At 48.2% G+C, this 27,838-nt stretch overlaps 1 protein-coding gene across 7 annotated transcripts in view; it reads left to right on the top strand.

Annotated features, from left to right (window-relative positions):
• Window positions 1–27,838, top strand: part of ERI3 (ERI1 exoribonuclease family member 3) — a 131,474-nt gene that overhangs the window by 60,552 nt on the left and 43,084 nt on the right. The window contains exon 7 of one of the 7 annotated variants that reach the window (XM_079313946.1): window positions 6,200–6,352. The exons of the other annotated variants lie outside the window; for them this stretch is intronic. Within the exon in view, the coding sequence (XP_079170072.1) occupies window positions 6,200–6,337 (138 nt within the window). The 3' untranslated portion in view covers window positions 6,338–6,352. Of the gene's footprint in view, window positions 1–6,199; window positions 6,353–27,838 lie in introns of those variants that run through there. 7 annotated transcript variants of the gene reach the window in all.

Genomic DNA, 27,838 nt, shown 5'->3' with positions numbered 1-27,838 from the left:
GAACAATAACATACATGCCCATCTCAGGAAGGCAGAATTAGTGTCCATTTTTGCCTGAATCAAATAATTCTGTTTTCTCCTCCTTTGGTTATTGGTTTTGGGGTTTTTTTTTTGAAAATTACATCATCAAAACATAGGAACAATTTTCTGTGTAACTTGTATCTGTACAAATTGTTTGGAGACAGGAAAGATGTGATCCCCTGAGGGTTAATGTAAGTTGTATGGAAGCCACTTAGAGCTACTCCAGGATAAAGGGGATGCTGTAGTATTTTGGTCCTATTAACAACAAACTCTTCCTGGAACTTCCTTCCATCCTTCTGTCCTTCTCATAGCTATGCTGCATGTTTTCTCATGACATCTCACACACAGGTTAGCTTCTTTACCATCAGGGGTTCTCCTACATTCTCTTTTGCTAATACACACTAAAATGTGCTAGGTGCATGTTAAAGTTCTCCCCTTTTCATAGGCAGGGTGTTTTACAGCCTGGTCTTACCCTTTGGAACAAAAGAGTTTCACATACTGCATTCAGGGAGGATCTGGCACAGGTGGAAGAAAACAGAGAAGGGACAGAAGGAACTGGAAGACATGACATCCAGAGGAAGATTGAGGGATTTAGAGGACAGAGCCTCCACCTGTGCCAGGGTACATTTAAGCTGGACTTTAGGAAGAATTTCTTCAAAGAAAGGGTGATTAGGTACTGGAATGGGCTGCCCAGGGAGGTGGTGGGGTCACCGTCCCTGGAGGTGTTTGAGAAAAGACTGGATGTGGCAGTCAGTGCCATGGTCTGGTTAACAAGGTGGTGTTAGGTCACAGGTTAGACTCCATGAGCTCAGAGGTCTTTTCCAACCTAATTGTTTCTATGATCTGGGATATTCAGCCTAGAGAAGACTAAGCAGAAATCATTTTTGAGGAGTGAAAGTGCTCGATTTCTGACTGGTTGTGGTGTATGGCTCTCGATCACATCCTTACCTGCTGCAAGAATATCAGTGTGCAGTCTCTGTGGGTAAGAGCAGGAATATGGGATCTCTAGCTCTTGTGAGTTCAGAAGAATGTGGTGGGGCTGGTTTGGTTAGAGCTGGTCCTGCCTTGAAGCAGTCAGTCAGTCAGTCATCACTTCTCACCTCCTGCTTGCCCTGTGTGCTATGATACTACTTCCTTTGCCCTTGTGTTGGGACACAGGCTGTCTGCATTCCTTGGGACACATCACTGAAACTCAAGAATACATGAGCAGGGAAAGAAAGGGTATTTCCATTGAATGCCATGTACAGTCTCCACTCCTCTCCTGATGCTGCCTGCCCAAATCCCAGATATTTGAACTGGGAAAATCCCAAGACAGACTTTATTATTTGGCAGTGCCTTTAGGCTTCAAGTAAGAACCAGGGCCTCCTGTAGCCACATGTGATAGAGACGGCTCTCAGGTCAGGTCAGAAGGTGTTGATTCAAGAGAAAACTGGGAAGCACAATTATGTTCCTTGGCCATATGTAGCCAGCAGCTACTGGACAAAGCAGAGAGAATTTGTTGCCTTTGAGCTTGTTTTTAACCAGGCCAAAAATATTTGCCTTTTGGGTGAAATTCTGAGCAGCTGAGCACACTGCAGTGGTCACTTTACCAAAAGCATCCTTGTCTATGCAAGTGGTTGGAGGCAGGTTGGCATTTATGATTCTTTCTGTGCACGTTGTTTTAGCTACAGGCAAGAGGCAGAAAGGCAGCTGCTCAGACCTTGTGTGCTGCTCTTCCTACTGAGTGCCATATTGCTCAGCTGCACCTCACTGTGCCTGCATTTCCTGTGCTGGGGGATTTGAACATCTGTCCCCTGCACCGAGGAGCCTCCTGGTTTCCATCTGGCTGTGTGTGTGTGCTGCTGCTGAGGTTAAACATACTGCTCAGACCTTTGTTCTGTGAGTCTGGTTGCTACTTGCAGGTTGAGGAAGGAGCCGTGCTGGCACCCCTGGTCCTGCCTCTTTAGGGGGCTGTATGCTGTAAGTGCTAGACAAAAGTTTTAGAAGGAGCTTGAACACAGACTTGGTGGCCTTAGCATGGCAGGTCAGGAGCAAGCCAGGGGAACCACAAAAATGGTGAGAATTAAGCGTTTGTGAGCTGGATGTTAGACTGGCACAGGTCTGGCATTTCACGTGTGCCTACAGCCTGCTGCGTTGGCAGAAGCTGGGACCTCCAGTCTCACCTGCCTGTTTATGTGACACTGTGGAGCATCCTGCATTTCCCTGTGTCTCAAGTACTGAGGTCCACCAGAGGAGCTGGAACCTTCTTTGTGCCCTGGTGTTGTGAGAGGGAAGCTGACCCCAGCCTGACACAGCTCCATGAAGTCAATACCAGAGCAAGGCTGGAGGAGAAGGGATTAGAGGCAGGGCATGTTTTGCAACAATCCTGCAATATGTGCTGCATTCCAAGCCAGGAGGAATTGGGAGCTGAAGGCACAAATGTGTGAAAAGTGGCCTTTCCTAGAGTCCCATGGGAAAGGCAAGGGACACAGCATCCCTGCATCCCAGTCCTTCAGCTAGAGATTTACTTGAGTACTAGCACAGCTGCATAGTGCCTGGGAAAGGAGCTGGTTTTCTCAGCATTTATTTGAAAGACAGGAGCTCCATGCAGGAGCAGGAAAATAGGCTTTTGCAGTTCTCCAGGAGGGCGTGATGGGCTATCAGATTTTCTAGCCTTAGGGGTTAAAACACTAACTGTTTTGGTCCTCATTGTCCTACCAAGCCAGCATAGCTACAAAAGGGAGAGTGTCTGCTTGCCACCACCAGTAACAGCAGGCTGGTTTATGCTAGCCATTGGCTTACCTGTAAGTGGGAAGAACAGAAGTGTTTGAGGTGTTTTTGTATGAAATGTTCTTGGTGCCCTGTGCTGTGTGTGATGCACTGTCTTATTGAGAGGACTGGGACCTTGCTACTGGTGTCTTGTCTGGGAAAGTGTGGGTGTGCAGGCTCTGCCCCATTGCACAGAAGCAGGGTTTGGCTTTGGCTTTTCATGGGCTCAGTATAAAGTGTCCAAAGATGGAGAGCAGCGAGATCGGAGATACAGTAGTGGAATTTGTATATTAATAACTTACAGTACTTCACACTCATTAAATTAATTAATTAAATCCCTCAGAACCCCAAGGCTACTAAGCAAGTTGATTTCAGAGTTAGGATTAAAAGTCTCCTGTCACCCTTCCCCCAGGCTGGCATAGCACTTCTGGCTTCATCCTGGCTTTTGCTCTTTCCACTTGCAGGTTTCCGTGCTTGAACTCTGCCTGCAGCCCAAGGATTGAATCTATCAAAGTGGCTTTTCTAAGAACTGGCTGAAAAGTCTACAGATATGATCTACTTTTGTTTAGAAAACAACCCATCTTTTGCCCTTGTCTGGGCATAAACTTCTCTTATCTTTTGGCCTGCTGGGGAGGGCAGCTCTCATCACTCTGAAGCATGAGCCCAGCCAGAGTTTATCCCATAGTAACTGATTTCCCAGTTGCCTGGGCACCATTTCCTACAGACTAGGACTATCTTCTCCTTGGGTGCTCTGACACAAGTGTTGCTGCCATCTTTATAGGGCATTAAAGCTCCTGAACAAATGGCCATTCCCAAGCTTGCTCAGTACCCATCAAGCTCTCAGCAGTCCCTTCTGAGTGTCAGTAGGTGTGGTGGGGCAAGATGTTTTTATTTACTGACAAACATGCACCTTTCTTTTTGGTGTTCAAGTTGTGTTGCAAAAACTCATAATCATGTTGTTTGATGTTTTCCTGGATGTATTATCCACAGCTGAAAATGTAAGTCTCCCTCATGGCCGATGGATTATCTCCATCCACCTCACCTTTCTTTGAGCCAGATCACTGGCATTTCAACACTGCACTTAAAATACCTTATAGCAAATGACTTACATTAAGCCATGCAGGATGGGGTGTAATTGAGCTCTTGTCTTTCCTCCAAGCATTGGCTGACATCCCCAATGGTTTTAGTGGTGTGGAGATGAAACCTCAGTGTACTATTCTGCCTGTGCTCTTCCTGCATGCATCTTGCCGATGCGTTTTCAAACAAATTGTAGATATTTAGTGTATGGTTTTGTACCAATTTCAGGAAAGCCTGTTCTCTGTGCTCTCCCAATGTAATAACCTCTATCACCCAGCCCTCACTGATACTGTTAATACTGAGAGATCATTTGGGATCTCTGCCTTGGCTGTGCTCCTCACTAAGGCAGGAGCTGTCCTGTGTGGACGCTGCAGCTGCCAGAGGAGTGTGCTTCTTGCGTGACAGTTCTACCAGGACTAAGGGTAGCACAGAACTTTCAAAGAGCTAATTGCTGGCTCCAGCAGGTCCAGACTGGGCCTTTATTTTTGTAGGTGAGGGTCTTTCAGCCTCCCTAGGACATGCCATTCTGTTCTTGCCTTTTGGCACCAGCTGTATTTGGCCACTGCAGTGGAGGGATGTCCCCACACCACTGCTCAGCCCTTGCAGGTACTGGAGCTGGCCTTGGCAGAGCTGCCAAACCAGAAACACCTCTGAGTCTCTCCTATGTTTTGTGTTTCCCTTTGCCATTGTACCACGTATGTGTTGCCTGTATGGAGCTGGTTCTGTTGCATCATTCCTTCCCCTGTGGGGACAGTCCTTGCCTATCAGGTGGAGACTGATCCTCTGTTGGTAACTCTGCCCCACACAGTTTCCAGCTACCTCGCAGGAGCTGCACATGGATCATCTGCTCTGAGCAGTGGAGGTGTATGGTCATTCCTTTTGCTGCAGGAGAGTTCTATTGATACATTCCTTACTCAGCCTTCCCTATGGGGCCCAGCTAAATCCAGCTGTAAGAATAGGGCTGACGTGCTGTGGGGATAGGGGCTTCAACAGATCCAGGAGACAGTAAAGCCATGTGACTGAATACCAGACTGTGTTTGCTCTGCCTAATTATCAAAAGTATGAGTTTGTTCTGCTAGGTGCACATTATGCCTTTATTGTGGTGTAATTATGCCAGCTGCCTATGTTTAGTGTCATAAAAAGGAATAAAATGCCCATTACCCGCCTAAAGAATTCTTCTTGTGGATTTTTTTTATTTTTATTGCTCTGGAGTACACAGTGGGGATATCTTTGATCGGCAATTCTCCATGCAAAGTAGCTAGTGAAATACTGTGCCTTTCAGAGAGCTCCTCCAGCCAGCAGCCTGCAAAGGCAGCTGGCCCATGAGCCTCACCTGGCGCTGCCTCTCTTGCTTTCTGCCAGCCCGATCTGGTGGTCAGAATGGTGAAGCCACCCTCATGCCTTCCTCTGCAGGAGCTCAACTGCTTTCAGCTGCATTTTTGTGCTGCTGTCCATGTCCCAAAGCTCCCTCCTGCCAACACAGCACATGAGAGGTGCAGGATGCTTTCCAAGCCTGGAAAAGATGCAGCCTCTCTACCTGCTGACCTACTCAGGAAGACATAATGGTGCCTGGGTCTGGATAAGGTATTTTTTGGGCAGAATGTTCTGTTAGAATCCCATGCCATGGGGAATTACTTAAGGTTGTTGAAAGAGGAGCCCAGAGAGATGTGCAGGTGGGAGCTATGCTCTCCTTTGCCCTGCCTTGTCTGGAAACACAAACCAAGTGTCATGAACCTACCAAGGGCCTGGTGGTGCTCTTTCAAGAGCAGGGATATCAAGCCTCATTCCCCAGCCAGCTCACAACCCCTGCAATTGGCTTTTGGCTGCTTTGAGGTTTCCTGTGGTGTCTAAATATCTGAGGCCATGTTTCTGTGGTGCTGAGAGATGCCTCAAAGGAGCCACATCCTCCAAGAGCTGAGGTTCTGTGCAAACATCAATTACTGAAACACATACCCTGCCAGGGAACAGCAGCAGGGGGCTTGCTTTGTGTGTGTAAATCCTAAGGGCATTTTGGTGATATTAAGTAATTTCTGACGGAAAAAGAAATAAAGTCCTATATCCAAATCCCACATTTTCAGAGGTTTTTAAAAGCTGCCTCTCTGCCTTTCCTTCTTCTAGTGTTTCAGTCTCTAATTGGAAACTGACTTTATCAGCCTCATTAGGAATGGTTAGTGCTGGCTATAGATAGCTCTTAAATATATGTTTTGGGTGGATGTTAAATCTCTTGGGTTAGTTGGCTTATTTTTCAACTCAATGTTACGTTCAGCAGGTCCCTGATCCCCCCAGCCCAGCTGTGCCCCAGATACCTCACACAACGTCCCTTTTAATTCCCTCCACTTATTTTTTACGTCAGGTGTTCCTTGAAGTGGCCTTCACAGTTCTCCACCCTTTCAGCCGACGACTACGTCAGGGGAAGATGGACTTGTGCCTCCCCGCAGCTTCATTGCATATGCACACGCTGTCTGCCCCGGCGGCACGATTGCCTTGGTGAAGAATCCAAGGGGCTGCTGATAGCAATCATTGATTAAGAGGGTAATTGTCCTGAAAATTCAGATTGATCAAAAGGCAGAAATGATAACTTGTGTAACTGTGTTTAAAACCACGTCCTGTCAATAGGGGAGACTGAGACGTGGCGAGCAGAAAGCAGGGAGAATTGGATGTGCAAGCAGGTGAGTGTGCCTGTGGTTCAGGGAGGAGGGGGAGCCATTCTTCCTTGGGGTCCATAGCAGGATGTTTCTTGTCACTGACGCTGGGCTATTGGAGATTCAATCACTTTTATCTTCCCCTCTCTCTCAATCCAAATGCCTTTTCATATTAGAAAATTAGAATCAGCTCTGCTCATGCAAGATTTATTAGCTCTGCTGAGCAATACCACAGAAGAGTAAATGATGTCGCATTTCAGGGGCTTTTTACACATTATGACCAAACTTGCAACTTCTTAAGTATTTTTCCATTGAGCCACTGCAGGATGTTAAAGGGATGGGGAGACAAACTTCTCTCTGGAAATAGTTCTGCACCAGTTCAGATGTCTTTTCTTTATTATCAGAATGATTGGATTTGGATTCTAATACAGATCTTTTCTTTGGGCTCACTTTCTGTGCTTATTGCTCTGGAAATCAAACTCTGAGAACTGAGCCTGTTTATCGTATTTTTTCTTGGGTCCCTTTGTAGAAACTCTTTTTGGTGCTAAAATGGGTGTTTTTGGAGCTTTGCTTCTAGCTGACACTCATTTACATCTGAAGAAGGCAAATCTTGTTTCCTGCTCATTTTTTTTCCGTTGTGTTTTGCACTGGATGGCTTATTTTTAAAATGCCTTCTGACCTTGTGCTGTACACAGCTCATGTTTTGCGTAGTGATGGTCCTTTGGTCTTCAGGTAGTAGATGTTACAGCTCTTTAAAGACAGGAATGAATTCAGGCTCATACCACTCAACAAATGAGTGTTGTGTGGGGATACTGAGGCATGGGGGATTGGGTGATTTTCCTGTGAATCCATATCAGAGATTGAAACAGATATTAGGTCTCATCTCTCCTGCCTCTGGACTTCAGCCACAAGGCTTGTTTGTGAGGATTTTCACTTTCAAATTGCTTTGCAGGTATTAAATCCATGCAGCATCCTCGTGGGCTGGCAGCACAGGAGGGTCACTCAGCCACAAGAGTTAGAATGACCAGTTGCTGGGAGCCTCTGCCTGAGCTGCTGTTCAGTTTTTCTCCCCATCTCAAAAATTAAAGCACTTGAGATACACAGTATTTCACTGATGCTACCTACACAAATCCCTGGTGCTCTGCAGCATTTCACTCCTCTCAGAATGGGCATTTTGTATGTAGCCCTTACACAAAAATGGCTGTTGTGAAGGTAAACACCATTTTTCTGCTAGATCTGGTTTGAAATATTCTCAAAAGAGAGCAAATTTTTCTCCAGCCATCATTATTTAGGAAAGTAGGCAGCCCCACACAGAGATACTGATGCCACTGCTCAAGTGTCTCACACCAAAACCAGCATTAAACAACAGAAGCTGGAATCAAGCTGTGGAAGGGAATAGTTCATTCCTAGCTTCATCTGCTGTCATTATGGTGTGGTGTAGCCCAGCAGCTGCAGCTGAGCTTCTGCCAGTGTTTTGTCTATTTGGATCCGACTTTTTCTTGACACGGCTGAGCTGCTGGAAGGATTGCAATGCAGACAGGGTGGAGGAGAGGTTTGAGCAGCCTCATGGTTAAGGCTCCAAATGCTCAGCAGCATCCTCTGCTTGGCAGGTGTAAAGGGACTTAATAAAAAACTGGCAGTACTAATTGCATTTAAAATAACACCATATTTGGACCTGTCCAAATGCCAGCCTAACTTGGTGCAAAGTTTTGCCATTCATTTTAACAAAAGCCATTTCTGAAGAGCTCCTTAGACCTGTGTGGGGCTGGCAGGGAGGTTTCTTATCAGATGTCAGTGCTTGGGAGGCAGATACACTTGACAAGCAGAAGGACTTGACTTCTTCCCCTTCCGTGTACAAGCGCTATGTATTATTCAGGGTCTTCTTAAGTCAATGCTGGGTTATTAATCGGTCGTTTCTCTGCATGTTAAATTTTCCTACTAATTTTGAGGCTCTGGGAGAGGACTGTGGGTATGAGATTGCATAGTACTTTTTTTCCCTCTGAGTCTCTGAACACCCATGTGTGCAATCTGTGGCTGCTGCACCCCCTTGCTTTGAGTTCAGATGACATAGTTGTGCCTGCGCAGCAGCTGCACGTGGAGGTGAGGTCCAGGTTATTGACGTAATGCTCCTGTTTCCAGATAGTCACGGATGGTGGCAGGAGCAGGGGTAAGGATGAAGCAATAAAAGCCTTGTTGAACCTTGAGGTACCAAGCAAGACCCCCACACAACACCTCCTAAGGACTAGGGGTGCCACAGTCTCAGGTGTCTCTCTGGTGTGGTGTCCAGGTGCGGGGCACGCACTGTACACAGGCCAGGAGGGGTTTGATCCATGACATAGATGTTATCCACCTCCCCTTGGCTCCTGCTCTGTTCGCAGACTGATGCAATGAGTTATTTGTAGCTGGAGACAGCCTCTTGGGACTCTCTCTCCCCTGTACCCCAGCCAGACTTTATGCTCTGGTCTCCTCTCCCTCCACAAGCTCTGGTGGTGCTGCCTGTGGTAGGCAAGGCACGTGGGCCAGTAGCGCCTGCACGTTCCAGGAATCACGTCAGCTGTCATTACTTACATTACCTTGATTGGGAACAGTCAGTTATGTCACCGTTCATCATCGCGTCTCTCCCAGGAGATGCTGAGGAAGGAGGAGAGGAGCAGGAATTATAAAGCACTTCTGCAGTGCTCTGCCAATCCCACTGCTCCATTGGCTGAACATCTGTCATCAGGCAGCTTGAAGAGAAGGTGCTTTGTCTGATGGATCTTCCCATTGTAGCTCCACAGGGAGGAGCCTTCTGCAGCACCCAGACTGCCCCATGGGAAGAGTACTGGGGACTCTTAGAGAGTTTAACCTGAAGGGAATAGTGCTGCTGCATGGGAAGTTCTGTGGGGTACCACAGTAGAGCATCATGGGCAGCTGGGGCTGCAGGATGGGCTCTCCTGGCTGAGGGCTGCTTTGAGCCAGGTAGAGTTACCAAAACTGTCTCCAGTCCAAATGAGTTAGAGCTTGAACTTGGACGTTGTCCCCAAGTGGGACTGTGGAGAATTTTTGACCATGTCTCAGGTGGGATTTCATCCTCCCTTTGGCCAGGAGGTCCAAATTCCCCAGATGAGAATGAGATCTGGGTTCTGATGAAGGAAAGTTCTTATTTCTAATGAAGAGTTATCTGCTAAGTTTCCAGTCCTCTGCCCCAGTTGACCTGGGAATTTGACTCTCGTTCCAGCAATGAGTCTCTTTGACTCTGGTCCCCCTGGCAGGCTGTGGGACAACATGTGGCAGTAGCTGTGTCCATCTCTGGTGGCAGAGCCCATGATGCCACGTGTAATGAGGAAGACAGTTTGTCTGTCCAGCAGTTTTCTGTGAATGAATTTGTGACTGAACTCATGGTGGTTTTTAAAGGGTAAGAAGAAATAGGAGCTCTGTGGCTGTAGCCAGGCTGTCTGTGCTCCAGGGCCAGATTCCCCAAGGCTTGTGTGACAAGTTTGTCAAGGCTGAAAGCACGAAGGGTTCAAGAAGCACATGTAGCCCAGCAGGACAAATGGGGATGTGGGGAAGGCAGTAGTGTTTCATGCTATGTATACTGGTCCTGGCACTGTAACATGGGAGAAATGCTATCTGTCAAGCACAGTGCTCACATTTTAACTTTTGTTAACTGGGCAGAGAGCAAGGGTGGCTTGACAACAGCTGGACCTTAGTGATTTCAAGTAAGTAGGTATTCAACCCAGCTTGGTACTTGGCAGTGCCTCTGGAGATCAAGCCATTGAAGGGGAGAAAAGCCAGGACAGGAGAGGTCTGTACTCAGGGTCCAAAGTGGGGAAGGAAAAGAAGTTCTGTGGTTCTGTCCAGTGAAGAAGTTTTGTGGTCCTTGGAGCAGTTCCATCACAGGCAAAAAGATTGTTCAAAACACATGTAGGAACTGGCTGGCACCAGCAGTGGCACACAGCTGTGGGTAGGGGGGTGTGGCAGGTCATGGGCGGCTGAAGCAGCCTGGTCTCAGCCTGTGCAAGACATCTTGTGCAAGTGCAGCCAGCAAGGTCTGACGTTGATCCATCCTGTCATTTAAAGAACTTGCACTGTACTGAAGTGATGCTTTCTGTGTGCCAGGGACAACACTGCAGTTTCTCTTAGCTGAGTTTGAAGAGCTCATACCGTCCCCAGCTTTAGGTTTGGGCATTGCACTGGATGGCAGTGGTACATGGAGTTTGCTAGGCAAGGAAGAGATTGTAAAGGGTACATGGAGCAGAGGAGAATTGTTCTTGAGGAAAGGTAGGTTTGCATGGTGGTTGGATAGCTAGTGAAGTGAGTAAATACTTGCTATAAACATGTTAAGAGCATCTCTGTGTGAAGAACCCAGCACAGCTTTTCTGAGAGAATAGAAAGAGAGCCCGGGTTCAGTTCATATGTCTGTTTTCATTTCTTTTCTTCTTCTGGTCAACTGTGGCTGTAGATAAGAGTTTTCTATTTGAAGTTCAGAAGGGAAGGGAAACCCATTGTTAGAAGGGGAGACATTTTTTTTGCTTGATATCTATCTCCAGCGACACAGCGGAGAAGGAAAAGATTTGCTATGATAAAGGTAGGTTTAAGGAGAAAAAAAAAAGGCACATTGAGTGTTGCTTTTCTCTGTACTTCAAAGCCTAGAGTAATATGGAACAGTATAAAAGAAGAGAGAGAAAAAAACAACCTAGCCCAGCCTCTGCATGGGGGCTGAGAGTGCCATAATAGAGCACCATCCTGGCCAGAAATCCAGAGCTCTGCCTGAGCTGTTCGTCTGGGCTTGGCATGGTGGTGTTCAGTATGCACAGCACTCCTGCCAGGAGTCCACAGGGATGGGCTGCAATGGGGATGGATGCTCCTTAGGGGGAAAGCAGAGGAAATGTTTTGCAGGTGTGCATCCTATGGAGGGACTGAACCAAGGGAAGTCACTCACTGGAAAGAAAATCAGGCAAATGTGGAAGCAGTATGGGAAAAATGTGCCAATAAACATTTAATTATTAAAATAACTTAAAGAGTGTATGTAGTGTTCAATACAGCGTGGCAGAGTGAAAAAGCTGAACAGCACAGCTCTGGTAAAGGCTGTGGGTGGGAAATAGCTAAATGTCTCTGTCCATGTGCCTCAGGGCAGTGGGGTTGGCTTTCTGGGGTTCAGGGCTGTAGGATCATCATTTCCCACAGCTAGTTGATTCTGAACAAGTGAGTAGAGGAGTGCTGGGGATGGGGTACCTGTGAGTGCCATTGCCTTGCTTGGAGCAGGCATGAGCATAGGGGGGGACTGCAGCTCTACAACCATCAGTGGGACTCCAGTGGGTTTGGGCTGTGCAAGACAGGCAGGGAGGGGTAGGAGCTCCCTCCCAGGGGACAAGGCAGTGGACTGAGAAGTGTAGCCTGGAAAGCTGGGGCTTGTGACACCCCCACAACAGTTCTGCTCTGTTCATGCAGGCATCTCCTTTCTTCTGACCCTCCAGCCAGACTGATGCTGTGATGCTCCATGTCTGCTCTGCTGTCATCATGGTTTTAGTCTTCATCCCCATCCCAAGCTCCATTCATGATCCTGGCTTCTGAAGTAGCCCTTTTTCTGTCAGCCAGTTGCTTCTCTGCCAGCCTGTTTTGGGCTTGCTGAGCTGCTGGGACAGCCCTGGAACAGATGCCTTCCAAGGCCTCCTGTTCTGCTCCAAGAAGATAGTGGCTTAAATAAAGGAGGGAGCAAGCCTGTGCTGGAGGCTTTTGCCTCTGTGGGAGTCCGGGGAGGAGCAGAACAAGAAACCAACAAACTCATTTTCAGCGCTGACCTGAGCAGAGGTTGGAAGCGAAAAGATTTCCAGCAAACCTGGGCTGGTCAGGGTTGCTAACGAGCCTTTCCTTTGAGCAATGTTTTACATTCTTTAAGGATGGCAGGGTGCTCTCGGGGAGAATCTGCCAAAGTAAATGGCAGAGTCAAGTGTGCCGGCTCCTTTCTTTCCCTTTTCTTTTCCCTTTTTTTTCCCTTTCCCCTTTCTTGGTTCTCTTTATTATGTGGAGTTGCTCTGGCTCTTTCTCTCACTTCTGTTTCTCCTTTTGTTCTCTCTTTGTCTATTTATCACACTGTGAAGGTTGAAAGAGATGTTATTAATCTGGGAGAATGAAGGCAGGATTAGTGGTATGAATCGGATTTTGAGAGCTGTAATGATGGAAAGACTCGCTCTGCTGGCGGGCTGCGTGAGTTTGATAAATGGGGAGCACTCCAAACTGACTCGCGCCTTCCTCCGCACTGCTCGCTTTGCCCGCTGGGGCGTGCCATGCTCTCAGATCTGCCAGCCATCCCACACCGCTCCTACCTGAACCAGAGCAAAAAGCCAAGGGTAAATCAGAGACAAATATCTCCCATTGCACTTAAAGAGATCATTTCTTTCAACATCTTTTTCAAACAGAGTCCTGTCAAGTTCTTGGACAGCCTTGTGTGGAGGTAGGATCCTTCCTTGGAGTTTGGCTGGGAGCTGTGGCCGTGTGTTACTGTCTCCTGCCGTGGCTTTGGGGAGAGCAGTGAGTAGTTCGTGTGGCTGCAGCAGAGCTCCCATCCTGCAAGACACAAAGAAGCAGGATCGTCTCCATGGGGCTGCACCCTGCTGTGTTTGCCTCCTGAGGATTGCATCAGGCTTCAAAGCCCTTGTGGAGCTGGAAGAAAGCAGGGGCTGTTTCATCAAGAGTTGCTTTGGGGTCTTTGCCCTGAAATCTCCTGAGTGAGGTCCTCCCTTTGCATAACATGAGCCAGGTTCCCTGTTACCAACCTTGGGTTGGGGCAAAGTAGGCTCTGGGAACAGCCATGGAGAGTAACAGCCCCCAGCTATGGGCCAAAACAGGACTCTCTGGACAGCATCTTCAGTGAGTAAGGTTCTTTCCTTGGGGAAAGAATGGGGATCAGCCATCACTGCATACTCATCCACTTGAACCCATCTTCATCCCCACCTTTGGGTATGTGATGGCCCACATTGCACCCTGCAGAGCCAGAAAAGCTAACTCATAGGTGTAGATTATGTTGCATTTTGAAGCAAGGGCAAAACTCACTGAAGTTATGCCACCAGCTGTTCATATGTGGGAGCTGTGCCTTTGTCCTGGGATCCTTTATGGGAATGCTTACTCTACCCTCTAGTATGGCCTCTGTGGACATTTTGGGCTTGCTGCTTGGTCGTAGCTGGGCTTGGGTCTTGTGATCCCACCCAAGTGCATGCATTTGCTGAAGAGATGTGGTTTTGTGAAGGCCATGTGCAATGTGTTGGGAAGGTTGGGTTCTTCAGTGCCCCTTGGCCCAGAGGCTGTGGGCATAGACTTGGACCTACAAGTCCTCATCTAGGGGAGCAGCAAGTGGTGGTGGACAGCCCATCATTGCAAGGTTTACATCTTGCCCGGCTAAGCAGGAGGTTATTGCTCAGTAGAGGAGGGGGGACAGCAGTGTGCAGAAGCAATCCTGCTTCCAAGAGGGAGTCAGACCACCAGGCAGTCCAGAATTGTCAATGTCCCTTTAACTACAAGGTAATGGACTCCCCCACACTCAGGCTGAGCTCTGCTCCTGCCTTGGCAGGAACAGTAATGATTGTCAAGGTAGAGCTAATGAGACGTGCACATCTTTAAAGGATCATGGCTTCCAAGACAAAATTAAAAGGAAAAAAATAAAAAAGAGAAATGAGGGAAGGAGAAAAAGTCCAACTGCACTGCCTTGGCCAGCAATGTGTCTGTCCATCTGTCTTGCCTGTCCTTGACAGGATCACCCTAAATGACTAGCAGGGCCTCTTTGCTTGCTGCTGCAATTCCTATTAGGCCCTGAGAACCCCTTCACCTCCCTGTGACCTTCCCTCCAGCCCCTCTGTAGGCTCTGGTGAAGTGGGGAGAGAGCAGGGCATTGCTGGGTATGTGACACCTTTGCTGCTGTGTGGCATGCAGTGAGGACAGTGGAGCTGAAAAGTGGGATAGCAGGAAGGTGTACAAGGAGGTTAAGAACACAGGACTATCCTGTCCTGGGTCAGTGGAAGATGTGGGGTAGTGGTGCTGTCAGTCCTGGCACAGCCTGATTGACACAGCCTTCCCCTGTGCCAGGAGTGGCTATGGAGCATTTCCCAGAACTAAAGTGGAAACATCTCTTCCTCCTCACCCCCAGTGGGACAGGCATTTGGGAGATCATTAAAACCCTGGTATCCAGACCCTACCTTTATGTATGCTTGGAAATGCCAACTGCATCAATCCCAGACTTGGGAGAAAAGGATGAAGAGAGGGATGAGGGATGTGACCCTTTGGGAAAAGCTGGCAGGGGAGCTGGGACATTATATGAAGTGTCTGGTGTGACTGCCTGCCCACACTTTCCTCCTGTTCTCACTATTTCAACTTCACAGGTTGAATTGGTTCAGAGCAGCCCAAACTAAATGAGGAGAGAAATGATCAGTCAAATATTTCTTAAATCCTGTCTTTAAGAGATAAGTGCTTGGCTGGAACTTTAAGGCAGGTAATGAGGCTCTCTTCAGATCAGCTTGTGATGTGGAAAGTGCTAGATTGACCAGGCTGCAACTGAAAGAAAGCTCTGTCACAGCCGGGGATGGTGCAGCACAGGACTCCCCACACTCCAGCACTCTGTTCCAGCTGCTGCCAGCTGCTCCCTGCTCCTTCATCCTGCAAGGAGGAAAATACAGCTTGGAGCTGTGAGGAGAAGATTGCTGACACAAAGCTGAGTGACTCCTTTCCACACAAGGAATGTCAGTCAGTTCTTTGGACCCCAGCCTCAGTTTGCTCCAGCCATGCAGGCAAGAGCTTGAGTTGAGGTGGTGAGCCAGAGAACCACTGTCCCTCCACAAGACTCTCACCAGTTTTCAGTTTTAAGCTGACAGATTAGTTTTGCTAAAAAAAAATCAGAGTGACTTCAAGCCTTGCAGTGGCTTTGTGAGGGTTCTCTCAGTCACATCAAGCTGGTGCAAGGGGAGAAGGAAAAGGATGTCATTCTTTCAGCATCCTGGTAAGGATGTGTTGGTAGGATCATCCTTTGTTTTCAAGACACTGTCCTTCCCTCTGCAGTGGGGCACCAGCAGTGCTTGTCTGCCTCAGGATTACACCTTCACAAGGCACTTACCAGACAAGAGGAGTTGATTTGTTGGAGGAAAAGTGGCAGTGCAGGAGCAGAAGAAGAGAAGGGATCAATGCTATGCAAGATGGGATGTACCAGTGTCTTTTTCTAGCTCCAAAATACTTGCTTCTCCTTTAGTCTGTGGCTGGGAAAGAATTTGGTCTTACCTGCACACTCTGCATGACAGTGCTGGTGCCAGACTCGTGTGCCCTTGCTCTCTTGTGCTATGCCCACTGGGCAGCACCTTGCCATCCTGCTCTTCTCTAGGGCTCTCCCAGCCAGGAGCTGGGGACCCTCTGAGCTTTCTGGTTTGTATCCAGGATTTTTAGGCCTTCTGTTGTTAATTATTGAGATGTAATAATGTGATTAGTGCACTATTAAAAAAATCGCTGATATGATTACCATGGATTTAATATCACATGATATATCATTACATTGTTACATGGTGACAGATGTAATTGAAATACACTTATTGGAGCCTGGGGTCGTGTTTCATTCAATCACAGCAGCACCTCCGGGGGGCAGAGCAGAAATGGCTACAAAAAAAAAAAAGGCGTCAGGATTGGAATTTGTAATGAAAACAAAGAAACTTGCAGCCTCTTCAAGCGTGGGACAACTGCTGCTTTGGCATTTTCTCCATAGGAATTTAGAAAGGTACAAGTTTGAAGGATTGGCTGGAGGAGATTGGTCAGTTGAGTTGAACCTGTTTGCTCAGGGGACTGGCAGGAGGACGTGTGCTATGATCTGTACCCAGAAGGCTTCCAGCCATCTTGCAGCACATGAGCCTGGCACTATGGGCACTCACTATACCACTGACCTCGTGGTCCCTCTTGGCTCTTTTATAAAAGGCAAGTGGACCCAGAGATGGTGTTCACTGTGGGAAAGCCAGCCAGCTACTCCCCACCTTCTGCCCAATGCATTTTTGGACTCAGGGATAACTCAGTTGCCTCTGTGTGGCTCAGGCTGTACCACATAGGAAGGGTAGGCAGTGGTGAGCTCACCTGCACAGCTGTGACCTGGGTCGTGTTTCTTTCCATGTCAGTGAGAAGAGGTGACATCTGTCTCTGCCACATTATCCTCGAGGGGATCTGCACATGGGCTTTGGGCAGCTGGGGTGAGGAGAGGAGCAGCTCTCATGTACCCTCTGCAGATGCAGCCAGCTAAACTGGACCCTGGGCAGGGGCAAGGCCTGGGCTGGAGAAATGTACCTGCAAGAGAAACAAAAACACCCTGCCTGCTGCTGGCACAAACCTGCTGCTTCTCAACATGGTCAATAAGAAGCTGGTGGTGAACACAGAGGGTTCCTTTTCCTTCATCTTCTCCCCTTCCCAGGGTCACCCACCCTCCCAGTCCCACACAGGGCAAGTCTGTGGTGTTGCCTTAGACAAGACTGGGGCTGTGCCCAGACCTCAGAGATCCAGCATAGAATACTTAATGCACTTTAATTGCTCTTATCATCACCATGTGCAAAATCTCATCCCGGAAAGGGGGCAGAGATGTGATTTTCTCTCAGGTACACCTGTTCCCACCTCTACTGCCAGTCCTAGGGCAATTTTATCTTTGCAACAGGCAGTGTGTATGTGACTTTGAAACTGTAGGGGATGTGTTTAATCTTGCCCTCATCCAAAACAAAGGAAAGAGGAAGAATTTGTGGATAGAGTGAAGGCGACTTTTCCACCAAGAGGGGAATGGTAGTGTGGTGAGCTTGAGACATCTGGATGTTTGCATAATGATGTAGCAGCATCTGGCCCTGGTCACTAGCTCAGCATTCACATGTTCAGCACAGCATCACCCCCTACTGCAATGTGTCTGTCCCCAAAAACAAACCTTGCTGATGCTTGAGGGGTCACTTCTATTTTGGGCTTCCAATTCTGTGTTCTCCCCCCAAAAAGTGCTCCCGCCCCTCTTTTGTGAAGCCAGCATACCCATTTTAAGCCCTTATTTTGCTGGGAGCTGTGGAAATTAATTTCCAACTGGCATGGGAGCCCTCTGGCTGGGAAGACTCTGGCAAGCATCTTTCTTTTGAGGTTAAAAACATAATTTCAGTCTGACCTCTGCGTTTCAGAGCTTTTGTTGGTTTTCTCCACCCCCAGATGGTTTGTGTGTGTGATTTTAAAATAGCCTTCTTCTCTTGGTTGAAGCTAGCTGATGCGTCCACTTCTCATTTGAGGATTGTTGTGTTTTATTAATGCTGTTATTATTCCATTACTGTCATTGTGCTCTTTTATAGCAAATAGCTTAATTTAGTTGAGATACACAGATGCTGAGAGTTTAAGTGAAATCTTCAGCACTTGGTATGCTGGGCACTGAGCAGATATTCCCTAAGCACTTTGGTATAAACCTTTCACTTAAAAACAAATAGGCTGCTGGGGCAATACTGGGTGGCAGGTGGGAGAGGGGAGAAGGGATTGGGGGACTACCTGTTTAGTACTGTTACAGAGGACCTCATAATTAAATGGGCTGAGGAGTGAAGCTCCCTCTGAGGATTTCACCCCCAGGATGGGCTGTGATGGGCTCTTCCATACCAATGCTGCAGGATTTGGGGAATTATGCCACCAGCACTGTTGGGTGCTTTGGGTTGAGATTTTTAGGGGTGTGGGGGAAAAGTGTTCTGTAATTTCTTCAGATGAAGCTGCCTGGCTACTTGGAGAGGTGAGGAATGGACATGCTGCCACCCTGGGGTGGAAGGTACAGTGCCAGTGAAACTCAGTGAATGAAGAAAAACGTGGCTGCTGGAAAACTGTACTGTGCTGAAAGTAGATCTTGGAGTAGAGGAGTTGAGAAATAACATTGGTGCCCAGATGACTGAGGGGCCAGGGCCCTGTTGTTAGAAATTACTTGGGTGCTCAAGCCTCCTGGGAAGCTGATGCAATCCAGGCTTTGAAGTACCTTAGCTACTTCTGAAATTTTACCACTTACTGTTGACAGATGTTCATCTGAAATGGATGCTTCTTGCTTTGTGCCTCTGGGCATTCATTAATACTAGTGATAACAATTTCAGATTGTCTCCTACACCTCTTTCCCTGCCTCCATTCCTTAAAAATAACAAAGGTAAAGCTTGTTAGTGTCATGTTATTTGTGCACTTAACTCTTACTGCCTTGGCAAAACCTGCTGATTTTGGTGCTGTTGGTACCAAAATGTCTTTATGTGGGGCAGGGAAAGCCGAGAAGAGAGAGTAAAGTGAAACAGAGCGGGATGGTTCCTACACATTGAGGTTGAGGTGGTGCTGATGGCCACATTGCCTCAAGTTTTCCTCTACACCTGGCCATGGCATGGAGGGTCCCATGTCCCTGCCAGGTGGTCCTTTGAGGAGCAGCAATTTTGCCTTCCCTCTCTACCACCCATAGCTCTAGGACACCCCAGTCTTCCTGGCGAGGGCTCTGCTCCTCTCTCAAGCCCCCCAGGGGCAGCCCCCTTGGGGATGCAGCTAGCAAAGACTGGCTTCTCCCCTTTATTCTGTGGCCAAGCAAGGGGAGCAGCTCCCTGTGGTGGGGGACAGTTTGGGGAGAAATGCTAACCCATGCTGTCTGTCCCCAGTGTGCACTCATAATAGCTTGGGGGTCCATGGGGAATTGCTGGGATCATTTTTATTCCCTGCTTTGCGGCAGCTTTGTGACTTTATCTGGCTTTTGAGGCAGCTGGGGTAGCTAACAACATGCACGGAGCATCCTCTGCGGAGGAGGCCTGTGCCCGGGTTTGCTAGAGGTCTGCTTTACCACTTAGGAGAAACGAGTTAACCTCCCTTTGATCTCAGTTCACGGCTAACCCTTTAACAAAGTCCGGGATGTGCAGGGAAATCAATACTCAAGGCATTGAATTTAACACCAGCCATCAACTCAAGCGTAACACACACACTGACTGACTCCGATTACAAGGAGCGCTCTGGTTTGAAGCTTGTTTGCCAGCTCTCTGGGGTGGTGCGGGGCAGCAGTGGGGAGGGCAGCAGGCTTACATGGTTTGCTGTCATTCAGAGAGGGACCTGGTGTGCTCTGCCATGTCCTCCTGATCAGCTCTGCCTTCTGGTGCCCCATGTCTCCTTATAGCTCTGACTTGCAGCCCCAGCAGCTGTTCCCTGACACTGGAGCACAGAGCTTGGATGCTGCGTGTGATCACTGAATGTCTGTTTGTGTACACATGTAATTGTGCTTTGCTGGTGAGAAGCAGTAGGACCCAAGGAGGGCAGGTTTTGTTCAGCCAGACAAAAATCAGGACTGTGGAGATTGAAAATCTGAAAAATAAAATGCTGCAGGCGGGAGAAGTTGAGTGTCTGGGCAAGGAGACAGCCATGTCATTTTGCCAGCTCTAGTCTTCCCCACAGACATCTTTAAGAGTAGTGGTGAATTAAATGGGACACCTTGTTCCATACCAGCTTCTTACTCTTTGCTGGCACAGTGGCAGTGGGCAGGCTGCCTGCCATGGCTCCACATTGGGAAAGCCAAGTGGTCCACAGCCAAGTGCTTTCTGGACAGCCCATGGACCTACTCATGACATCTCAGCCCTCCAAACCCCAGCTGCAGACCAGTTGTTCCCTGGGGACATTTTTTTTCACTTGCACTTTGTCTTTTCACCAGCCACAGCCAGGCTGAGACGGCACATGTAGGTATGGGATGGGTTCAGAGGGCAGCAGAAGGATGCTGAGGGGGTGGGATGTGCATTCCAGGGCCCTACAGCTCTGTTCTTGCACTGTGGCTGAGTGGGGGCCATCCCTCTGCTTGATAATGTTAGGCTTAATAATGTCATGCTTAATAATGTTGGGCAGAGCTCCTGGGACGTGCTCCTCAGGTCTCGTATCACCAGCAGGCAACAAGGCAAATCCTACTAGTGTTTTCCAAGCTCACTGGCCACAAAAAGCCAGCTGAGCCACAGAATCTGGGCCTCAGCAGTGGCAAGCAGTGATGGTCTCTTCCATAGGGAGGAGGACCCAGGGGCATCCATGTATCTGGATGTCACAGCCCTTCCCAGCACCTTAGAGGAGAATTGCAGACACAATTAAAAGACCAGAGAGTGTCCCAGCTTGCCCAGTAAGGAGACCCTGCTTGGCTGGGTGTAGGTGGGTCCCTGTGTCCTTGCAGGAGCCCAGCCCAAGAGGTCAGTGAAGCCTGGTGGCACCAAAGAGCTGTGGAGATGCCTTAAGCTCTCTTGGAACATGAGCTGAGCTCTTGAGGACCCAAAGTCCTTCATTTCTGTCAACTGTGACATGATCTTCTCTGTCATCTTCTCAGGATTATAGCATGGTGCTGTTGCCCACTTTTCAGTCCAGATAGCCAGTCCTGCCCCAAACCCCTGCCTGTCTGTAGCTGCTGTGGTTTATCCCTCCATGCCTCCTTTAATAGCCTCTTCTCAGGACTTTGCTATGTTCTTCTTGCAGGTCCCTTTATTCTCTGCTTTCATAACCTCTCTCCAAATTGATTCTCTCATGATGTGTTGCCCAGCCCCTCAGACCATCTCCTTCTGTTTGTTCTTCCATTGAAATTGGGAAACCTCAATTTTGCCACTGGTGCCCCAGCAGGCTCTGCTAGCTGGGCTGCTTGCCTGGTGTTTGCATCCATCACAGCTCTTAGAGGCGCCTCTGCTTTAACCTCCTCAGTCTTAACCCTGACCTGAGTCAATAATCATGAGGAAGAGCTGCTGCTTAGATGATCCAGTGTAAACTCTACCTTTGATTAGACAGGTATCATCCCTAGGCACTGGCACAGCAGCACCTTGTTAGCTTTCCTTGGTGTTCCTTTACTGCAGCCATGAGAGCCTCCAATGCGGGCAGGGGATGGGCTGCTGCCCTAGTAATCTTTATTGATCTTTCCCCTGATGTCTCATGCATTGTATTTCTTGCTTTTCTCTCATTCTTCCAGCTGCCTCTCCTTTGAGCAGCTTTGCATCTTGTGGGAGTGTGGAGAAACTCTGTTTTTTTCAATTCTTGCAGAGCAGCAGCACTCCAACAGCTGTTAGATTGTTGCTCTATAATGAAAACTTGAGTTTTGCTGCTGTGTGTTTGCTGTCTGGGAGGAGGAGGTAAGAAGGAGCAAGGCAGGTATCTCCATGCCCCTCTGGTCTGTGGTGTATGGACCAGTTTCTCCATTGTGCTCCATTCTCTGCATTGCATCAGAAGTGTTTGAGAGAAGGTCATGTATCTGTCCCAAGAAGATCTGACCTGGTGAACATGAAAATGGAAGGGATTGTAGGATGTGAGCTGAGGGAGAGATGTATGATAAGACATGCAGGATAGAAGTGGTGAGAAGTTCCTACAGGATCACTCTGATTTCTTTCCCATCCTCCAGGGCCTGTTATTTCCAAACTGATTATGAACCTGAGATGTGAACATGCTGGTCACCCAGCATTCCTCCCTTGCTGCCACCTTGCAAGCACCTAACCTTGGCAATTACAGGTAGTGGAAACCAGACAGTCGAACTCCCTTGTCTGGCACCTGCCTTGTGAATGGATGTGCAGTGGGACATCATCTCCCCTGTGCTTTTCTCTTGGTAACCTGTCTGTGGGTCTCTGCCCTCTATGGTCCCATCGTCCCCATCTGGCATGTTTGTGCACAGCAGCTGAACCATCGCCAGAGAGGTCCTTGCCAAAAATGCCCACACCACCATATGCTGAAACATGCTGTGGGTGGTGCAAAGGAGCAGTGTGTCTGCTCTGGACAAATGGCTTTGTTTTGCACTGGGAAAACTGGAGTCAAAATGTCAAAGCAGTGTTTTGCACAGGAATAGATTGTTCCTTTCCAAAGGGCAGCAGTTCTGTCCCTGGCTTTTAATTTGTGGTTCCCAAGCAGAACTGTTCCCATACAGTGAAACAAGCCAATACTTTGGCTTTTCCATCCTGGCTTAGGATGAAAAGTAATGTCTTTGGTCTTTCAGTGGGGTGGATGCAGTTTCCCAGCCCTTTACAGCAAGAGCACACTCCCTGCCAGGAGGCAAGGATGAGTCCCAGGGATGTGTTGCTTCTGCTTTCAGCACGTTTGATCCAGCCCGTCTCTTTCAAGGTGTGTGGAAATGAGCTACAATCTCATCATTCCTGCAGAGGCTTCTCGGAGGAGATAGCAGAAGGGTCACAGCGCCTCTGGAAATCTCCCTTCAGGTGATGTGCCGTCGCATTTCACAGCAGACAGACAGAATAACCTTTAGGGCATGGTAAGAGGCAGCGTTTTGAACTCTGAGCTGGGGAGCTCAGGAGCTCATTTCTCTGACACATCATCTGTGTCCCTGCTGGTTCCTGCATCCCCCTGAAATACCTTTGTCCTAATCCATCACTTCCTTAGCTAGAATTAAAAAAAAAAAAAAAAAAAAAAAAGCTGAGCAGTTGGTCCCTTGTGTGCTAGCCACACAAAAGCTAGTCTCTCCCGCAGAAATGCACCCAGACCTTCTACTGTGGCAAATTTTGCCTTAATTTGAGCTGGTCTCAGTCTGTATGGAGGTGAGGAGCTGCCCCACCAGACCAGCTCCTGGCAGCAGAAAGCTCTCCTGCAGTCACTCACCTTTCCTGCATTGCAGCCTTGGTGCGTAGGTCCTGAGTTGGACTTTTTCCCCTCAGATTTATCTTTGCATTAGCGGGGAGATGAGCAGGTTGGAGCCAGGTGAGCTGGGATACATGCAGGCTGGCACACTGCCCCTATGAACCAGAGGCTGGAGCACAGGGAGGAAATTGCTGGCTCTCCCTCCTCCCTGCTCTGGAGTAAATAATGGTACTTTTTATTTAGCTATTATTTCCCAGTGGCAGATATCTCCTCGGCTGTCTGTTTAACTATCTTTATCTCGCCCTCCTTCTCTGTTTGATATAGTTATAGATAAACAGATAGCTACCTTATTAAATAACATGTTTTAAGAGACCAGTGGTATGGTTAACATAATGCAGCAGCTGTTGATTTGTCTTTCACTGTTGGTTTGTTTTTTGGTTTTTTTTTTCTTAAGGAAATGCTTTAAATAAGGGATACTTCATCTATTAAAAAAAATACACTTGTAGCAGCTGCTAAGCCCATCCATAAGCCTGCTTTACGTTGTATTTGTGATGGGACTGACAGTGCATGGAGGAGCCTGATTATACACAATTCCATTTTAGCAAGCCCTGCGATGTAATTTCACAGGGCGATCAGTGTTTGAATGTAATAGCAGCCTGTGCTAAGGTGTCAGAATATTAAAGGCGCTAATGGAAAAGCTCCCTGGTACACAAGGGGGACAGCATTACAGGAGACGTCGCAGATGGCTGGGCACTAAACTAATGGGGCAGGATCCAAAAAGGGAAAAAAAACCTAGAGAAGGGAGAGCTCACGGGAGCACGGGCACCTGCTTCCCTCTCACACGGAAATTAAACAGCGAGCGAGGGAGAGGCGAGCGTGTGCGTGTGTAAAGATAGAAATTGAGGGGGGAAAATACCCTCTCTTGAAAGGCTTGAAGGTTTTGACAGCATGCCTGGTGCCAGCTTTGCTTGGGAAAGGCTTGGGGTTAGATTAAAGGGGTGTGTTGGGAGGTCTGAGCATCACAGCCATAGTCTGCCCTGGAAAGAAAAGAGTGATGGATGGATACTGTTACCCATCCTATCATAATATGGCAAAACTGCAGCTCTCTTTGGTGGTTGTTCTCTAGTTAAATCCAAGGAGGGTGAGAAGTATCCACCTTACAACTGCCCTGACAGCTCAGTTCTGCAGCAAGGTGCATCTGCTGGTTCCATCATCCTCGTTTCTGTCTTTCTGTATACAGTGGCTGACACTGGGTCTGATTACAGGGCAGTGTCAACATTTTCCTGTTTTCCAGCACAGTTAGAGGCATCTTCTCCCTCCCCGTGAGCCCTCAGTTTCCTGAGGAGCAGCCAGAATTGGACCAATCCATTGCTGTCTGTATGGAGAGGCTTCTGTGCCTGTGGTGAATCATCCATGAAGTGGATGAGCTTGTGGGTTTTCCTTGGTATCACACCCAGCTTCCCGCTCTGCTGGCCACAAAGCTGCGGTAGGGAAAGGCTTAGCGCTGCTTTCCTGCTTGAATTGGCCCCACAGGGGCTGGGGTGGTCGGGGGATAGCACTGCAGGACGTGAGCCTGTCCTTGCAGTGCTCAAGGGTAAATCAGCCACGTGTAGGTACGCCCTGGAAGCTGTCTGCCATGTAGCCCTGTGTCTCTGCCTTTCAGGCACTAATCAGGAGCTGCTTGTGTATCTTAGTGCTGGGAGCCAGTTGCATACATCAGAATAACCCAGCAGTGCCACCAGGAATGCAGGGACACCATGAGAAGTGAGCCCTGCCACTTGTCCCAGACTGGGAAAGGCACTGGGCATGTGTCACCCAGACCCTGTGTTCATGCTAGCAGCCCCCATCCTTGGGCTGCTTTCTTGATGGTTTATGGCTCTGCTTGTCCCCTCTCCTGGGCCAGCACTCACCAACTCTATTTCCCAGCCCTCCAGGAACCCAGACCTGTAGTTTTGTTTTGCTTGTGACCAAACCCAGGGCTTTGACCCAGATCTCCACGGCATTAACCTAGTGTGTCACCAGCCGCAGAGCACACAGCAGTCAAGAACATTTTATCCAGGATAATCCGTAGCCTGGGAGCAAGGCAAAGACTGTTCTTGTTCAAACACAGGGAAATGTGAAGCCTAAACCGCTTGGCACTTTGACACCTGGAGTCAGGCACAGCAGTGTGTTTCTATTGCAGCCTAAGCAAGGGCACATGGTAAACCTGCATGGCAGCAGGGACACCGTTCTGCTGCCTGATGGGACCACAGCATCCAAATGCACCCTGGAGAGGGGCTCTTGGTGGCTGCAGGGTCCTTCCTGCCCCTCCTGAAGTTCAGAGTTTTAGCAGTGAATTTGTACAGTTGTGGCTGAGCCGAGATATTGCCTGGACACAAGTAGGATGAGGCTGCTCGGTTGTGTCTGGATGGGAAAAGGCAAGACAAGAGATCACAGTGTGCCTCAGTTTTCCTTTTGCAGAGCTCCTCTGTACAGAGCTCTGGTTGCACGGGCTGCTTATTTTGGTAAGAAGAAAGCACATATAGTTATGCTGCATCATCTGCATCTTCTCTGACATTTTGGTGTCTTCCTTTAAGATTGACCTTCCTCCTCCCACAGTCTGGGGGCACCTTACCCTCTGTAAAGCATTTCCCAAAGGTGGGCAGAGCCAGGCAGCTCCTGTGTGCCCAGCGCTCACCTTTCAAAAACCAGACCATTCATCTTTTTATTTGTTTAATTTACTCCTTGATGTGAGGCATAAAGTTGTTTCTGTCTAACAAGCAGCTTTGCAAATGGACTGAAGTGGACAGCAGCTGGGCTTGCCAAAGCTCCCTGCATCCAGGACACAAGGGAAGCTGGCTGTGTGGCACTGATCTGTGAAAAGCCCTAGTGTGAAGAGGGCAGAATACCAGGCAAAGCCTCCGCACCTTTTTAGCAATGTGAGAGGATTTTGTCCAGATCTCATCCTCTCACTGGCAGGAATTTCCAATTTTCCCTTACTTCCACCCAAATGGGGCCAGACCCCATGCATGGTGTCCTCTTTTTCAGTGTGTCAGCTGCTCTCCTCCCCACAGCCCTTGGAGGGTTTGTGCTCTGGAGAGTGATGTTCCTTGGGAAAGGGTGCTGCTCACTTCTTCCCCAGTGTCATCCCATATCCAAACCCCAGCCAAACCATGTCCTGCAGTGGTACTGCAGATATATTTGGCAAAGGACAAAATGCTTTTGTCACCCCCCACCCAGTAATGGCTGCCACAGATGTTTAATTCAAGGCTTAGGTTCACATTGGGCAAAAGTTGTTTTTGTGCACCCTGTACCACTCATGAGTGTTCTCAATGCACAGAGAGAAACTAATTAAACATGAGTGGTGTTGATGCTGTACCTGGTCAGTCTGGAGGCCCCTCTTGCCACTGCGTTTGTAGAAATTAAATGCCTCTTGTTAGTGGTGCAGCAGAGATCTCTAATATGCGTGGACAGAAAGGCAGGGATGGATGGAGTTGGTGTCAGGGCAGCAATTGCTTATCGTGCCTTATCTGGGAATATGAAACTGTATTGCATGACATCCAGAGGCAGGCTGAATAGATATGCCAATTCATCTCGAGCCCAGGCTTTGACAAGCTAGACTGCCCTTGTTGAAAGGCATCAGTCAAACAAGAGCTGCTGGCTGCTTTTCCCTTTTTTATACTTTCTCTCGCTCCCGCGCTCCCTCTCCCTCTCTCGTCGCCTCCCCTCCCTCCACCTCTTTTTTCTAAGCTTTTTCCACACAAAATTGAAAAGCTTTGGAAATAATAATAAAAGCCCCCCAAACTAATACCATTTTAAGTACACCCCCCTCCCTCCCCAAATGGGATTGATAAGGAACCCCAGTGTATGAAGGCATGTTTAGATAACATTGAGAATATTATAGCGGGTGAGAGAAAGTAGGGGGAAAAGCTTCCTGCCGCGTCTAAGCCGGGAAAGGCGACGGCACCCGGGCTAATACGAGTGTTTAATATTTGATGTGTTGGGATAAAGCAGGATCACCTTCGAATTGAATTGAGTGTCAGAATGAGAATCTATTACTGAAATTCTTGTGTGATTTGACAGCAAAGCAGACGATGTTATTCTTCACTAGTTACCGCAATCTTCTCCCCTACATCACTTAAATATTTTTTTCTTTGCTTGAGTAAACACACATTATCCTTTTTTTCCACCTCCCTTTCCTTTTTTCTCTCCCTCTTTTATACTTATTTTTTTATTTATTTTTTTCTTAAATCAAACCTGCCTTTCACAAGGCTGATGGAGTAGATTGTTATTTCTTTATTTGTCCTATTAAATGGAATTCCTGATCATTTAATCCTGCTTTTGTAAGTGATTTAAAAATACTTGAAAAGCTGTGAATGTGGCAGCACTTCTGACTAAACTGCTTAAAAGGCACACGTTACACCTGGTTTTAGCTCCTGCCTCCTGACAGCCAGCGAGGGCTGCAGCGCTGCCGGAGCCATCCCAGGCTCCGTGCCTCCATCCTGCCAGGCAAGCTTTCCTCTGCTCCTTCCCTGCGACAGAGGAGTTCTGCTATTGTCAGCTGGGGCTTGGCAAGCTGCTTATTCATTACCTGACTCTTCTTTAATTGCATTCAGCCCTGTTCAGGAGCCTCCTACTAAATGATTCGGCGGTGGGGTCAGCCCCTCAGTGGTGCTACATTTGCCTCATATCATACTAGTAAATTTGCATGGCAAGAAATCTCAACAAGAAATGTCCACCTCTCATTCCTGGATTGGCATGCAATTAAAATAGGAACACTCTGGAGCCTCCAGTGTCCTGGGTGCTATTCAGGGATGTCCTGCAAGACAGTCCCAGCCCCA

Source organism: Erithacus rubecula, assembly GCF_903797595.1.
Source record: "Erithacus rubecula genome assembly, chromosome: 10".
In the NCBI taxonomy this organism is placed as follows: Eukaryota; Metazoa; Chordata; class Aves; order Passeriformes; family Muscicapidae; genus Erithacus; species Erithacus rubecula.
The sequence above is the reverse complement of the archived record's forward strand: the minus strand, read 5'-3'. Positions and strand labels throughout refer to the sequence as shown.